The sequence below is a fragment of the Dermacentor andersoni genome, chromosome 2 (genome assembly GCF_023375885.2).
Source record: "Dermacentor andersoni chromosome 2, qqDerAnde1_hic_scaffold, whole genome shotgun sequence".
In the NCBI taxonomy this organism is placed as follows: domain Eukaryota; kingdom Metazoa; phylum Arthropoda; class Arachnida; order Ixodida; family Ixodidae; genus Dermacentor; species Dermacentor andersoni.
The window spans coordinates 144,118,188-144,133,623 of NC_092815.1; the positions used below are offsets into that span (position 1 = coordinate 144,118,188).

Below are 15,436 nucleotides of genomic sequence, written 5' to 3' on the forward strand. Positions count from 1 at the left end.
GCACATAGCACAGGTGGTTTCCAGCGAAACGTACTGACGCGTACAGAAAGAGACGACGACAAACGTGTGTCGTCGTGCATTTCTATCCGTGTCAGTACGTTCTGCTGGAAACTATTCGTACTATGCACACTCCTGGTCTGCTTTAACGGCGAATATAAAACAGAAGCCAATGCGTAGTCTCTGTCGGATGTTTTGCCAACAGGAAGGCATTTTTTGATGTCTCTACTTTTACTGGTATTCTGTTTTGGCTTTCCTCACCACCGCTGTGCGTGCCCAGATGACTGAAGGGGAAATTAGTGGCAACGTGAAGCAATAGCGCCATGATGGGAGCGCCATTTTGAGCAGTGTAGCGAGCCGGAACTGAAGCGGGAAGAAGAGAGCATTTTTGTGTGTACCTGAACTGAATGGGAATGTTGCATTTCTTCTTTGTAACTTCGAAAAGAAAGCGAAAAAGACATTTTCCATTCAGGTTGGTTACCTTCTCTGACGGCTTTCATCCATGCATAGCCTGCATTAGTGGCTCAACCATGCTACCCGATTTGTACATGCGCGCGGTCTTATTGTCGTTTGAAAAATGTTATTATCGCGCTTTTCAACTTGGCGAGCAGAGCTTGTATTAGTGCACTTGTGAGCTCTTCGTACCGTCAAAGGATGCACCGGCGACAAAGACCAATATATAATTCCTGAAATGGCGACCCTACGCTTCAAAAGTGTTTTATTATTTATTGCTGGGTAAATTTTAATGAAAGCTGCTTAATTTGCGTATTTCAGTGTGCTAATTTTAGATATTCGTTCAGTTTTTTCTTTGCAAATTATCTAACTTTTCAAAAACTCCACAAATTCTGCTTTCTGCATAACACGCTTGGAGATGAGCTAATTACTAAACAATATATGGTGCTATAAAGATTGACATAGAGAAATGGTGCTGAATGATCACAGTTTTCATTGCTACAATACCGAATGTTCTTGACCAATCTTAGCCAAGTAGTGGCATTTCATACCTTTTTTAAGTTAAAAACCCATAGTAACACCCAGAAAAAAAATATTACTTTTTTAATATTGTGCAACAATATTTATTGGCATTATGCAGCTACTGAACTCTCTGGTTGTCTGCCTTTCTGACAAAAAAATTATTGCAATAGGATAAGTATAACCAGGGATATCATCACTCCAACACTGTAACACCGTCAGAAACGCTGTTTTGAGAAACCGAGAAAAACATTTCACGACATGTTCATATTGATTATAGCAAAACATAAATCAGTAAAGGTTGATTAGGGTTCCATCCCCAAAAACATGCTCTGCACCACCATGAGGCAAGGGAACACGAAAACATATTTGTACCGATTTCCGGCTCCCAGGAACAGGGCCCCTCTTAAAGTGAAGTGTTTAGCCAGAGGGTCACTTTTCATTACTTATGTATAAGTTGATCTAGGTGCGATAGAAATCAACTATTGCTTTTCACGTATTGGTTCTCGAGGAGTGCTTCCACAGAGGGATTTTCTTAACTACTTTCGCAATGAGGAACCGCAGGCTCTCTTTGTATATTGTTTTTGTTTTTTGTCTCTCCGTGCAGTTCAGGTGCCCCACACTTCAGGTGTGAATATATACTCCTCTCTGTATGTACGAAGTCTACACAAATGAGCATAAACCGGTTATATTTTTTATACCGAGTTGAACCGTAAGCGAACGAGTTTCCTGAAACGGGACGAAAGCGCAACAATAAAAAAAAGCTACGGTTCAATACTGGGATTTTAGTAGTTTCATCTGCCTATAAATACTTAGTTTGAATTTCTGGCTCCAGCACGTGGAAAATGCGTCGTCCTAACCCAGATAGTGCATGACTGAGTGTGTAATTGAGACTAACGGACATTCAGGGCGAACCAAGGCAAATAAAGCGACAAGAAGGAAGCGCTGAACTTCTGGCATTTTGTTCGTCAATCAATCGATCTTAGCACTTTAGTCCAAACACGTAGAAAACGAATTCAGGAGTACTTGGACCGATAACTGAGGAAGGCTTATAGTTAGCGCGCATTACTTTATGATATGTGGGCGCACACACTTCTGCTCCTCTGACACACGTGTATTGGCTGGTTGGCTCTTGATTTCGTACAGAGATGAAATTTTGAAGTATATTTAAAGCCTGTGCGTGGTTACTCGTGATCTTTACAAGGAGGCCAGTTTCGGAAATTCGTTATGCACCAAAAAAATAATAATAATTTACGCGATAAATTGTTTTGAACGTAAATTACTATTTATGAGACCGCGAGTATTGAAACACGTGCGCTTTGTCGGCTCTCAAAAAAATGTCGACAGATATACTCCGACTGCGGTCTAGGCCAGTCTGAACAGGAACGCACCAGACCGAATAATAATTTATAGTTGCTCTTGGTGCACTGCACGTTGCAATTTACCAATAGCTCTAGCTATACGTGGCATCATTTAATACAACAAACCACAGACGTTGCTCGTGAAACACCGGTGCTCGCATTTCTCGCATCTATTCGTATTCTACATTTCTGCATCCCTGTGCGCGTTCTCGTGGCTATTAGAGAAGCTCTTTCTGAAAGAGTTAACAAATAATTAAACGCGCATTGCTTCTTCATTATATTTTTTTTTACTTGTGCAGCCCTTCTTCAGAAGGAACCAGCATTTAAAGAATTGTGTAAGTATGCTTTCCTCTTTGATAGCCTTTATTTTTTAAAGCTCTTCAGTAGGGCACGCGTTGCATCTACTTTGAAAAATGCAACGCAAAAGGTACTCGTACCAGTTACTCTTGTCTAATCAAGGCTTTGCAGCTCTGGCTCCGCTCCGCTACGAAGCTTTATTCTCAGACTCAGTTCATCCTTTCGCTTTCCGTAATTAAATCGAATTTTGTATTACCTACGCAATCCTGCAGATGTACCAGTTTCTCTGGCGCCCGGTGAGGAGAAAACAGGATAGAGCGAAACAAATTCTTCTATTACAGCGGCACTGGGCATTTAACACTGTGGAGGATGTCGTAAGGGCTACGGAAATATCAAGGTAATGAAGGCCTGGGCATCGTTAGTAACCGTTATACCTACTCGCCTGGCTTTTACTTTATGTGCTGCATGAAAAAGTGGTCGCTGGAGATTGTTTAATGATGGTACGTCGAGCCGCCATAGCCAGGCCGAAGACGACGAAGCTGCGACCCGGGAAGACATCCGGGGCATCTTGTCATCAGCGCACAGGCTCGAGGTCGCCTATATAGGTTCGTGCGACAAGTCTATTAAAACTGTGGGAAAGAGATCCCCTCACGCCTTGCCTCAATGGTAATAAAGGAATAGCCCACTTGTACAAGAAATCAGAACGTGTAGGGCTCGGAGTAGCGCAGGTATGGGGGAATTAACAAATGTTGTCTTTTCCACAAAGATCTATAGCCAAACCTAACCGAGGGAATAAATACCGCGCTGAACACAGAATGCTTAGTATTCGCGAGATTTTCGCGATCATCACTTTGTGTTGGCTCGTTTCGTATAGTTACCCAAGTTCTCATTTTCCCCAGATCTTTTCAGGGGGTTGCTAATGAAGATAAAAGGTGCTCTTTTTCCTGCACGTTCTGCACGTCCGTCCGCCGTCGCGCTGTTTCAGTTGGCGTGGTTGCGGCGTTCGCAGACTACATGATCCGCCAAGGCCCCAAGGCGCCGCTGTTCAAGTTCGACATCCAGAAGGTGTCGGACAGCGTGGTCGACCCGGTGTTCACGGTGGTGCTGATCGCCCGCATCGTCGACTCGCTCACCATCCCGCTCCTGCTGTCGCTGCTGGCCGCCGCCTACGTCTTCCTGCCCACCGAGGAGACGTTCACCAAGGCCAAGGCCATTCAGCTCATGACCGGCATCACGGCGACTCGCTACTGGTTCATGAGCTTCTTCATCGACATGGCGTCCTACACGATCGCGTGCATCATCGCTTTGCTGCCGCTCTTCATCATCGATCCCTGGGGACTCACCAAAAAGGCCAACATCATACTGTGTGAGCGCGTCGTCTCTTCCTTTTTCTTTCATTTTATATTTAGGTGCTCTTTGGCGTAGGCGTATTTCAGCCTTCATGGATGGCAAAGTCATCTGCGATCGGTAGATGGCGGCGCGGATTTGAGTTCTAAAGAAAATCGGTTGCTGGTACTGTAGGGAGCAAGAAAATAGGGAGGGTGTTCTTGCGTTTTTCGCCAGCGCTCACTGCCTCAACGCTTCGCGTGTTTCTGCTTCGTGCGGCGCCCGGCCACCTGTAGCTAAAGGTGTTTGCCACAATGCCGATGCTCAACGAAAGAGTCTAACGTCACGCTCTCGTGCCCTACATCTCTTAAGTGCTTTCCGCATACGTTATTTGATTTGCAACAAACGCGAGGGCCCGTTCTGAAGACAGTGATATGATTGACACTGTTGCTAAACGCAGCAACGTACCTCGGTCTGTTCTGCTTCTTCGGTGTGGCCTTCATCCCCACCTGCTACGTAACTTCGTTCTTCGTGGAGACGTCAGCGGTGGCATACTTTGGTCTCATCGTTGAGAGCTTCATTACAGGTATGCCTCCAAATCTTGCTAAAGTTAGACATATCAACATGAGGTGGTCTTTTTAGACGACTTATTAGTTTCTTAACGTACAGGTTTTGTAAGGCTAACGAGTTTTCTTTTTTTCACTTACTTATTCCTTAGAAAATTGACATTTGAACACGTTGCCACCTTAATTACATCAGCAATCTAGCTTGTCCTGTATTTAAAGGTGGACTTCGACGTGTGCTTGTTTATCCTTTTCCTCGGAACCGCATTCCACCAGCTAACGAGCTAAAGTCATCGCTTAGCGCAAGACGCACCTGCATTATTTCAAGCTTACTCGAATGTTATCGTTGATTCTATTTGTTGCCTGTGCTCTCACTGAAGCTTGAAGAGTCAGGCTTTGCGCGCACAACGCGAATCATCTTCTACCTTCCGGGAGGTACGCGAGCACCAACGATTACACTGGAACATTCGACGAGACACATATAAAAGCCGGCGCGCATGACCCGCAAATCAGATCTTACGCCATCGACGAGTGTGCCCGCCGCTATAATTCTGCTGAGCGTTAATTGTTTCGCTGGGCAAAGGTTCGCCCAATAAACAGTTGGTTCCGGAACCTGCGTTGCGCCACTGCGGTGGTTCACTGTCGCTACAACGTGACAATATGCTATAAATTATACGTTTATTTCTGGCAGCGTGTGTAGTCCTGGACTTGAGTGTAAACGCTGGAATGTATCGCATGGCTAGCCGATTCGTCCGTCGGTCCGTCTGTCACCTGTAGGCCGGAAACTCCTCAGGCGCAGTCCCATGCGCATGCGCGAAAAATAGAGAGAGGCGCGCGACTGGCGGTGCCAGTAGTGACGTCGTTGCGCTCGGTCGCAGCCGAGCGCGCGCGCAGCAATTTCTCTCCGGCTCCGAAATGGGTAGGCCCCGCGTCATACGTACTCCTGAAGAGCGGGCAGCTTTCGATCAGCAACGCCGCGAGCATAACCGGGAACGAGCTCGTCTACGCTGTGCCGATACTGCAGCTCGGGCACAAGAACAGGCTCGTGTAGCCGAGCGCAAGCAGCAACCACGTACCGAGGATCGGCAGCATAGCAAGCCGTCGTTTAATGAACCGTCGGGATTAACCCAGTGATAAACACCGGGGACGCACGTTTCGGCATCGCTGGTTAACCATCTGTGCGGAGTGCCTTCAGCGGTGATTTTTTTTTACTCATGCATTGAATGTATGTGTTACAATGTTTTTGTTTTTTTACACACACATCATTGCCCTATTTCCTGTTATATAAGTTATTTGTACTCTAATATGAGTACAGTACGAGAGAGCAGAAGGCATCGTGTCGCAACCAGAGCAGCTCAGGCAATCTCGAGCTCGCGCCTACCGGACGACTGGCGATGTGGCTGCAGCGCCGGGCATTCCTCTTCATTACAATCGCCCCCGTAGGAAAATGATCCATCCTGGCGACTCATGGTGAACATAGAATCATAAGGTCGTAATACGGCTTCAGGCGTTGTACGTGAACGTTTTCACGACCACGACAGCGTTGGTCCGTAGGTGGCGTGACAGGCTCGACAATATATAGTTCACAGGTGATGTCTGCGCTACAACTCGGTAGGGTCCTTCACATTCGGAGACAAGCTTGGATGAGAGTCCAGCAGGAACGGAAGGAACCCAAAACCACACAAGGCAGTCCGGAAGAAAGTGACAATGCGGGTGATCATCGTCAAGTCGAGATTTTTGTTGCCATTGGTCGACGGCTGTAAAGGGACGGGAGAGCTGACGGCATTCCTCTGCGCGGCGGGCAGCTTCAGAGATGGGCGTACATTCGGGTGAGACGGGTCTGTAGGGAAGAATTGTGTCGAGGGTAGTCGCAGGTTCGCGGTTATACAAGAAGAAGAATGGGGAGAGGTTCGTGGTCGCCTGTGGTGCAGTGTTGTAGGCGAACGTGATGAATGGCAAAATGAGGTCCCAATCAGTGTGATCAGAGGCGACGTATTTGGAGAGCATGTCGCCAAGGGTGAGGTTAAATCTTTCCGTCAGACCATTAGTTTGAGGATAGTAGGCGTTGGTAGTGCGATGAACGACGCGACATTCATCAAGGAGCGCGTTCACGACTTCGGAGAGGAAGACACATCATTTATCACTCAAAAGTTCACGAGGTGCACCGTGACGGAAAATAAAGTTTTTCAGGAGGAAGGATGCTATATCACGAGCGGTGACAGCAGGCAGAGCGGCTGCTGCTGCATATCGCGTCAAATGGTCGATGGCGACGACTATCCAGCGGTTTCCTGAAGCCGTGCTCGGAAGGGGTCCATACAGGTCAATGCCAATGCGATCGAAAGGCCTGGCAGGACAAGGGATTGGCTGGAGTGGACCAGAGACATGCTGAGCAGGACCCTTGCGGCTTTGGCACTGAGGGCATGACCGAATGTACTTTCACACAAAGGTGTACATGCCACGCCAATAAAACCTGCAGCGACGCCGGGTGTACGTCTTGAAGACACCCGCATGTGCACACTGCGGGTCAGTATGGAAGGCAGAACATATTTCATCATAAAGATGTCGAGGTATCAACAGCAACCACTTGCGAAAGTAGAGACGATATTCCGGCGATAGAGAAGTCCATCCCGAATTTCGAAGTGAGATGCTTGACGGCGCAAAGCTCGAGAAGGTGAAGGAACATTTGACGGGTTCGAAAGGAAGCGGATAAGAGTACTAATCCAGATATCCTTGCGTTGCTCCGAAGTCATGTCAATGCCTGCTGGGAACGAAAGTACTTGGTCAACGGCAGAGAGGCAGGCATCGCTTTCGCTTGACACGGGCGAACGGGAAAGCGCTTCGGCATCGGTGTGGCGGCGGCCAGACCTGTAGACAACGCGCACGTTGAACTTTTTCAACCGCAAAGCCCAGCGAGCTAATCGACCTCAGCGGTCCTTCAACGTGTACAGCCAACAAAGTGCATGGTGCGAAGGGGCGGCCATAGAGGTAGGGTCGTAATTTACCAAGTGCCCAGATTATGGCGAAACATTCCTTCTCCGTAACGGAATAATTCTTCTCGGCTTTGGTGAGGACGCGGCTTGCGTATGCAACGACGTACTCGTCGAATCCAGATTAGCGCTGCGCGAGCACCGCGCCGAGTCCAACACCGCTGGCGTCGGTGTGTACTTCGGTCGGAGCTGTCGGGTCGAAGTGACGCAGTATAGGCGGTGAGGTCAGTAGACGACGCAACTATTGGAGGGCATCGTTCCAAGCGGACGACCAGGCGTAATCGTTCAAGTCGCTCCGTTGAAGCTGATTCAAGGGAGCGGTGATGGACGCAAAATTTCGAATGAAGCCGCGATAGTAAGAACACGGGCCAAGGAAGCTGCCAAGTTTTCTTATGGAGGAAGGTTTGCGAAAATCAGTGACTCCACGGAGCTTGGCGGCATCAGGAAGAATACCGTGTTTAGATAATACATGGGCAAGGATGGTGAGCTGACTTGCACCAAAGTGGCATTTCTTCAAGTTGAGCTGAACGCCGGCGGCAGTTAGGCACTGTAACACTTCCTCCAGCCTACAGAGATGGGTGGTAAAATCGGGCGAAAAGATAACCACATCATCTAAGTAGCACAAACACGTTTTCCACTTGAAACCAAGGAAAAAGTTGTCCATCATACGCTCAAATGTTGCGGGGGCGGTGCAAAGCCCGAAAAGCATGACACGAAATCCATATAGGCCATCTGGTGTTACAAAGGCCGTTTTAGGTTTGTATTCGGGTGCCATGGGGACTTGCCAATAGCCGCTGCGTAAGTCGATAGAAGAGAACTTCGCGCCTTGGAGACAGTCAAGGGCGTCGTCAATTCTCGGAAGAGGGTAAACCTCTTTACGAGTTATTTTGTTAAGACGACGGCAATCGGCGCAGAATCGAATCGCCCTTCCTTCTTAACAAGAACAACGGGAGGTGCCCAGGGGCTATCCGAAGGCTGAATGACGCCGCGCTTGTGCATGTCAGCTACTTGGTCGTCGATAACACGGCGCTCTGTCGCAGATACGCGATATGGTCTTTGTCGCAGTGGCGCACTGGTACCCATGTCGATGCGATGACAAACATTTGACGTGCGGCCCAAGGGAACATGTTGGCAGTCGAAAGAAGAACGGAACTTGTCGAGAAGGCGTAGAAGCTGGGCGCGTTGAGAAACAGTCAACGTGTCAGCGATGGTGCTATGCAAAACATCGGGCGAAGTCGGCTCCTGCGCGGGGTTACAGGTCACTCAGGCGACCTCATGAGTGGCAATGGAACCAGTTAGCATGTCAATGATGGCAGCAGGGTCGACGCACTGGGCGCGGCTAACGCACTCCCCACGAAGCAAAGTGAGAGGACAGGACAATTGTTTGGCGACGAGCCGTCTGCTGGCGCCTGCATGAACGTCCAAACGAGCGAAAGTCAGCGGGGAACATGTGCGACGAGCGAAAATTACAGGTGGCGTAAAAAGTGTGCTCGCATCAGCAACAATGTTTGCATGACACTGTGGCAAGGGCAGATGAGTGCGGTGGAATTGTAACGTCTTCGGCAACAAATACTTTATCTTCAGGTTCGCGAGTGTCAAGGAGTGGGGCATGACACAGCGTCTGAAATTCCACTTCAGCATAAGAACAGTCGATGACGGCCCTATTAGCAGAAAGGAAGTCCCAGCCCAAGATAAGATCGTGGGAACAAGAATACAGCACCAAAAATTCGACGATATAGAGGAGGCCGTTGATCACAACGCGAGCAGTACACGCAGCTGCAGGTGTGATGCGGTCTGCGCTGGCAGTACGAAGTGACACGTTTGAGAGTGGCGTCGTAACTTTTCTGAGCGAACTGCAATGTTTGGCACTAATAACTGAAACTGCGGCACCAGTGTCAACGAGGGCTAGTGCAGCGAGGCCGTCCACATATACATCAATAACATTAGTCGGAGAAGGAAGAGGCCGTGGTCTGTTCGTTGGTGACGCAGTTCTTGCCTCTGGAACTGCGACGATTAGTTTTCCCGTGCCGGCGTAGAATGACCACAACGCATCGGCCAAAGCAAGCGGCGTCGAGGCGATGGCAAACGGCGGTCAACAAGAGGGCGGTGGTCCGAGTAGGAAGACATCTGGCCAGGGTTCTGAGACACGCAAGATGACGGGTATGGGGAAACATATGGTGCGGCGTCGAAGCTACGGCGGGAGGATGATGCGTGGAGACGACAAAATCGTACAACGTGGCCAGGTGCACCACACGCAAAACATATTGGCCGGTTGTCAGGAGTGCGCCATTGTGCACTGCTATGTGGGTACCGCGGCTGAACGAAGTGAGGAGCTGGACGCAGTGGCACGGCTGATGGGGATTATTTGATGGGGATTATTTAGGCCGGGAACTGAAAATCGCTAATTTTCGGAGGATGAAAATATCAAGTTTGCAACTCAGTGACTCACCAATAAAACGAGATGCCCCAATTTTCTTATTTGTACCGAATAGTATGTCTAAAAGCGGATCAAATTGATGTATTATACATGGCTTTAAAATGCACCACTGATATATGAGTAGAACGTTTGCAAAACGCTTGTAAGCATTGTAACAAATTCACCTAAGCTATATAAAGATATAAATAAATAAATAAGATATAAATCCACATATCTCATTCTTTCGCTCTATATGCTCTAACGTATTTAATTTACAGAGCTGCGATATCTATTTTTTTATAGAGTTAGACTTGCAAATTTCATGCTCCTGTCTTTTTTTTTAGCTTAGTAATTTGTGGCAATATTTGTAAAACAATGCAGGGCTTACATCAAAATGCTGCTTCTTTTGGTCACTAGAACATAAATTTCTCTCTTAGATGCAATAAATGTCTTTCAAATCGATGTAGATATTATCTCATACAAGCATTTCTGCTTTCTACATGTATTTGAATAGGAAGGAGGCATCGGAGTTTACCCCATTTAAAGCTTCCTCTTCAATTGTTGCTGCTGCTTGTACTGTCGCGTGCTAACGCTACATAATTTCTTCTCTTTAGCAGTTATCATAATAACTCAAAAAATAATAACATCAAAAAAGATATGCACAGATGATAGAGCGTCCCCTCAATGGCGGTAAAATTTTGATTATTCTGATTTTCTTTATTTTTTTTATTTATCGATACTGCAATCCCACTTTAGGGATTTTGGCAGGAGGGTACAAATGTTGAAAACATCACAAAAGAGGCAACCAACATAGAAGAAGAAGAGTTTTATTTATTCACTCTCGAAAATAAAATCACAGTAACAAGATATACAGAAGGAGGTCCCAAAGCTCAAGGCTGTAGGAGGACCGCCTGTCCTAATTAGAAAGATCAAAACAAGTTAGGTTACAGCAAATGCAGCAAAGTCTACAAATAATTACACATGACAGCAAAGGAACCGAAACATTATATGATAGTACACAGAATTGCGTTTCGAACAAATAAAAGTGACAAAATAATTCAGGTTAATGCAAATACAGCAAAGAGGTAGAATTGTTAACATGTATTAATGCAAGAAAACAAGTAAGCTGAAAACATGGCATAACGCAGTACAGAATTACATTATGTACTGAATTAAAAACAAAACAAATCATGGGAAGTGAAATGTAGCCTAGAGGCAGTGTTCTAAGAATAACTGACACAAGGAAACAAGTAGACAGATATGATGAAATGTTTTGAAATGGTGAAATGTGATGAAATGTGATATGTTAGAGATATAATGGTTTGCACATAATGAAGCAAATAGAACATGTTAAATTACATTACAGCATTCACAAGTTAAGTAAATATGAGAATAAGTGCTTTTTAATGCTGCCTATACTAGGAGACAGCTATATGTCCGTTGGAATACAGTTCCAGTAAGACATTGCTGTGAACGAAGAAGTGAATTTGCCAAAATTAGTTCTGATTTTAGGTAATAAGAAGTTGTTAGCTAATGCAAATCGAGTATTATTATGATTAGCAAGTTGTTCAGTGTTAAAGATTATTTGGGGAATGTTTCAGTGAAGGGAATTATAGACCAGGATTGCCATATTTAATTGAAATAGTTTACGAATTGTGAGAATGCGATGCTCTTGCAAAAGAGCAGATGCACTACATCGGGGTGACTGGAAAGTAATAATACGGATGGCCTGGTTCTGGACGTATTGGAAAGGAACAAGATGAGAGCTATATGTGTTGCCCCAAGTCGCAATACAGTAGGTGAAGTGACTGTGAATGAATGCATGATAAAGAGAAAGCAAGTTTGGTAGTCTAAAGTATGGACGTGCTTTTATAAGAATCCGGATACCATATCCAATTTTTTGCTTTAGATGTGAAATATGGGTAGTGTACTTTAAGTTGGAATCGAGGACAACCCCCAAAAAATGACAATGACTAGAAGGTTTGATGGGATAACTATCGATAGCTATGGTCGGAATATTTATTACTTTCTTTTGAGTACATAAGACTAAATAAACTAATATAAACTAAAATAGGACGTATACGGTAAATACTAAGTTAGACACTATGTAAACAACGTAAGTGAAGGCTGTTGAACTTGGGTGTCAGTAAGCTGGTTCCATTCAGTTAGTGTCCGCGGAAAGAAAGAGTATTTAAAGGAGTTGTTACGTGTGCAAAACGGAGCAACTGTTAATAGGTGTCTTTGTCTAGTGGCATACCCGGATGAAAATGTTATTACGTCTAAAGTGTAATTTATAAGGCCCCTTTACAATTTGATACATAAATTTTAGCCTAGCTGACCGGTTTCTTTGGGTTATTTGTGGCAAGTTGGTTCTGGTTAAAAGGGCAGAAGCAGAAGAACATCCAAAGCTGTTGTATATGAGTCCCACACCCCTTTTTTGTACGCTTTCAATCTTGTTAATATTTGTCCGAGTGAAGGGGTCCCAGATTATGGCTGCATAATCTAATGATGGGAGAATAAGCGCTTTATATGCGGTCATGCGGACATCAGGAGCAGTAAATTTTAAAGCTCTTCGTAAAAAGAACAACTTACAGTTTGCAATTGTTACGAAATGTGTTTAGTCCAGTCTAAGTTATTTGTCCAAAGGCCCAGATATTTGTAATGAGATACTTCGTGAAGAACACTGCTGTTGATAGAATAGATTAAAGTTAATGGACTTTTTTGTGAGTAACTCTCATGAAAACTCGTTTTCATACTTAACACACGTTAGCCACATATCACACCACTAAACAATTTTGTTGAGTGTATCATTTTAAAAAATTTGGTCAGCTGTACTGTTCCCTTCCGTGTAAATCCCTCAGTCATCGGCATATAATCGTATTTTGACGGGAATGTTGCAGACAATATCATTAATAAACAAAAGAAGGGGTCCAAGTACCGACCCCTGGGGAATGCCTGAGTCCACACCAACCACTTCAGAAGTTTCTCCAATAAAGACAACAAACTGTTTTTGATTGTTAATGTATGCGGCAATCGAGTTTAAAAGTTGGTGGTTATTTAACATTTTCCCTAATTTGTGCAATAACTTCTTATGAGAGACTTTATCAAACGCTTTCTAACGTCTATAAAAATTACGTTGGTTTGTTTTCCGTTATTAATTGAAAGTGCAAAGTCATGTATAGTTTCTGCCAGCTGGGTACACGTAGAATAACCTTGTCGAAATCCATGTTGATACTTTGTTAAAATATTATGTTTGTCAAGAAACTGCGTTATGTGGTTATGTATAATATGTTCTGAAAGTTACATGCAGTACAGGTTAAGGAAATCGGACGACAGTTCTTTATACAGTCTTTCCTCCCATTCTTATGGATAGGTTTTACTCTGGCGATTCCGCAGTCGCCCGGAACTTGCCCCTCAGATAGTGATCTAGAGAATAGAACACACCAGTAATATGAGACCCATTCTGCGTATCTCTTAAAAAATGCGTTTGGTATGTCATTTGGCCCTGGGGACTTCTTTACATCGAGTTTTAAGAGCTTATTCAAAATTCCAGCTTCACTAATTAGGACATCTGGTATGGGTATGAAATTTGCGTCAACGTGTGCTCATACATCGTTATCAACAGTGAAAATGCTCTTAAATTGCTCATTGAAGGCATTTGAGATTTTTTTTTTGCTTCATCTACTTGTACACCTTCGATATCAAAGACATCACAATCGCCAGAAGTAGGGCGTATGTGCCGCCAGAATTTCTTGGGGGACGTGCGTATAAAATTTGGTACGGACTCTCCGAAATACCGTTGTTTGTCAGTTCTTACTAGTGTTTTAGCTGTAGTGCAATATCCGCTATTTTCTGCGCAGTACAGGAAGAGGTTGTAAATTTTTGTTTTTTCGTTAGTCTCTTGAGTTTCCTTTCTAACCGCAATGAGTCCCGAGAGATCCAGGCGTTTTTGCGCTTCGACTTCTTGACAATCCGGGGAACATATCTATCGATGCATTCTTTTACAATTATTTTGAATTAATGCCAAAGACTTTTCGTTTTTCCAGAATAGGATAAGAAAATATCGAATTTAAAGGAAAGCATGTCACTACTAGGGACATAATCCGCTCGTGAAAAGTTAGGGATACTAGACGTTGGATTATTATGTTTGATTGCTGCACTTGTCAATTCTAGCAGTACTGCATAATGGTCCGAGATACCAGGTATTACCTCACAGGAAATTCCGGCTGTAATTGAATCAAGTCAAGTATGGACTTCGCGTTACCCTGAATCCTGGTGCAATTTTGAACTACTTGCAGTAAGTCGAACGCAAAGGCTATATCTATCATTATTTCACAGTGATTATCATTTCGGTTTCGGGCTGTGAATGCTGACCAATCCACCTCGGACAGACCGAAATCGCCTTATAGGATTATTTTGTCCCCAAGCCTGACTCGTGCGTCTGGATACTTTCTTAGGTTTTCGAGGATGCCAACAACAGAACCAGTAGGCCTGTAAATAGCGCCTATAACATACCTGGTGTTACCACAATACACTTTGCAAAAGATAGCCTCGACACCAGGCATATCAGGCATTTTTTCTTGCCTAAGGATTTGTTAAAAAGAATAGCTACCCCGCTACCCTTACTCTCGCGTTTTTTTTTTCTATGTACGCTGTGTCCAGCGGGCACGAATTCACTGTCATAAATAGACACATTTAACCACATTTCAGTGAGGATGGCTATATCAATGTTGTGGGTCAACAGCAATGCCTCTAGCTCAGTAACCTTGTTAACAACACTTCTGCAGTTTACATTAAGTACTTTCAGTGACAGTACATCATGCTTCGGCCGTCAATTAGCCGTTTTGTTTAACTTATAGCGTGAAACGGTACTTTCATTCCACACGAACATGACGTCATCCACGCTTAGTTTATCAAAAAGAAATGAGTTTCACTTTGGATCCGTTTTTCTTTTCATTAGCTGATGTGCCCCACAATTTTTTCCTTATTTCTCTTATCCTGTAGGAAAAGTCTTCCGAAATCGACACCATACTTCCCTTAAGTTTATTACAGTTCTTTAATACAGCTATCTTCTCTCGGTAGTCCAGAAACTTTAGAATAACAGGATGGCATTTATTTTCGGCCTTCTGCCCGATTCGATGACATCTTTCAATTCCCATGACTGTAACTTGTAGTGTGTCTTTGAAAATTTCATCTTTTACTTTTTTTAATAGGCCATCTGCACTTTCGCCATGTGGCTCTTCTATGCCGTATATAACCAGGTTGTTTCGGCCGGCTTCTATTCTCTAGCTCATCTACCTTGCTCATCAGGGATGCGATTTCTTTTAACCGTGTAACAGTTGCTTCTATTTCTTGAGCTTTGGCGGTTAGGGCCGTGACGTTTTCTAGTTGTTTATCAACTTTGTCTATGCGCTCCGTTAGCGAAGAAATTTTCTTTTCCATCGCATATTGAGTTGTCTGTATTTTTCAATGCAGGAATGTGTTTTGGCTTGGCCCTCTAAGATTTTAGCCAACATT

At 44.7% G+C, this 15,436-nt stretch overlaps 1 protein-coding gene across 1 annotated transcript in view; it reads left to right on the top strand.

The window, feature by feature from the left end:
- Positions 1–15,436, top strand: part of LOC126540637 (phospholipid-transporting ATPase ABCA3-like) — an 80,266-nt gene that overhangs the window by 18,421 nt on the left and 46,409 nt on the right. The window contains exons 5-7 of the mRNA XM_050187478.2: positions 2,630–2,665; positions 3,637–3,993; positions 4,414–4,539. Of these exons, the coding sequence (XP_050043435.2) occupies positions 2,630–2,665; positions 3,637–3,993; positions 4,414–4,539 (519 nt within the window). The remainder of the gene's footprint in view (positions 1–2,629; positions 2,666–3,636; positions 3,994–4,413; positions 4,540–15,436) is intronic.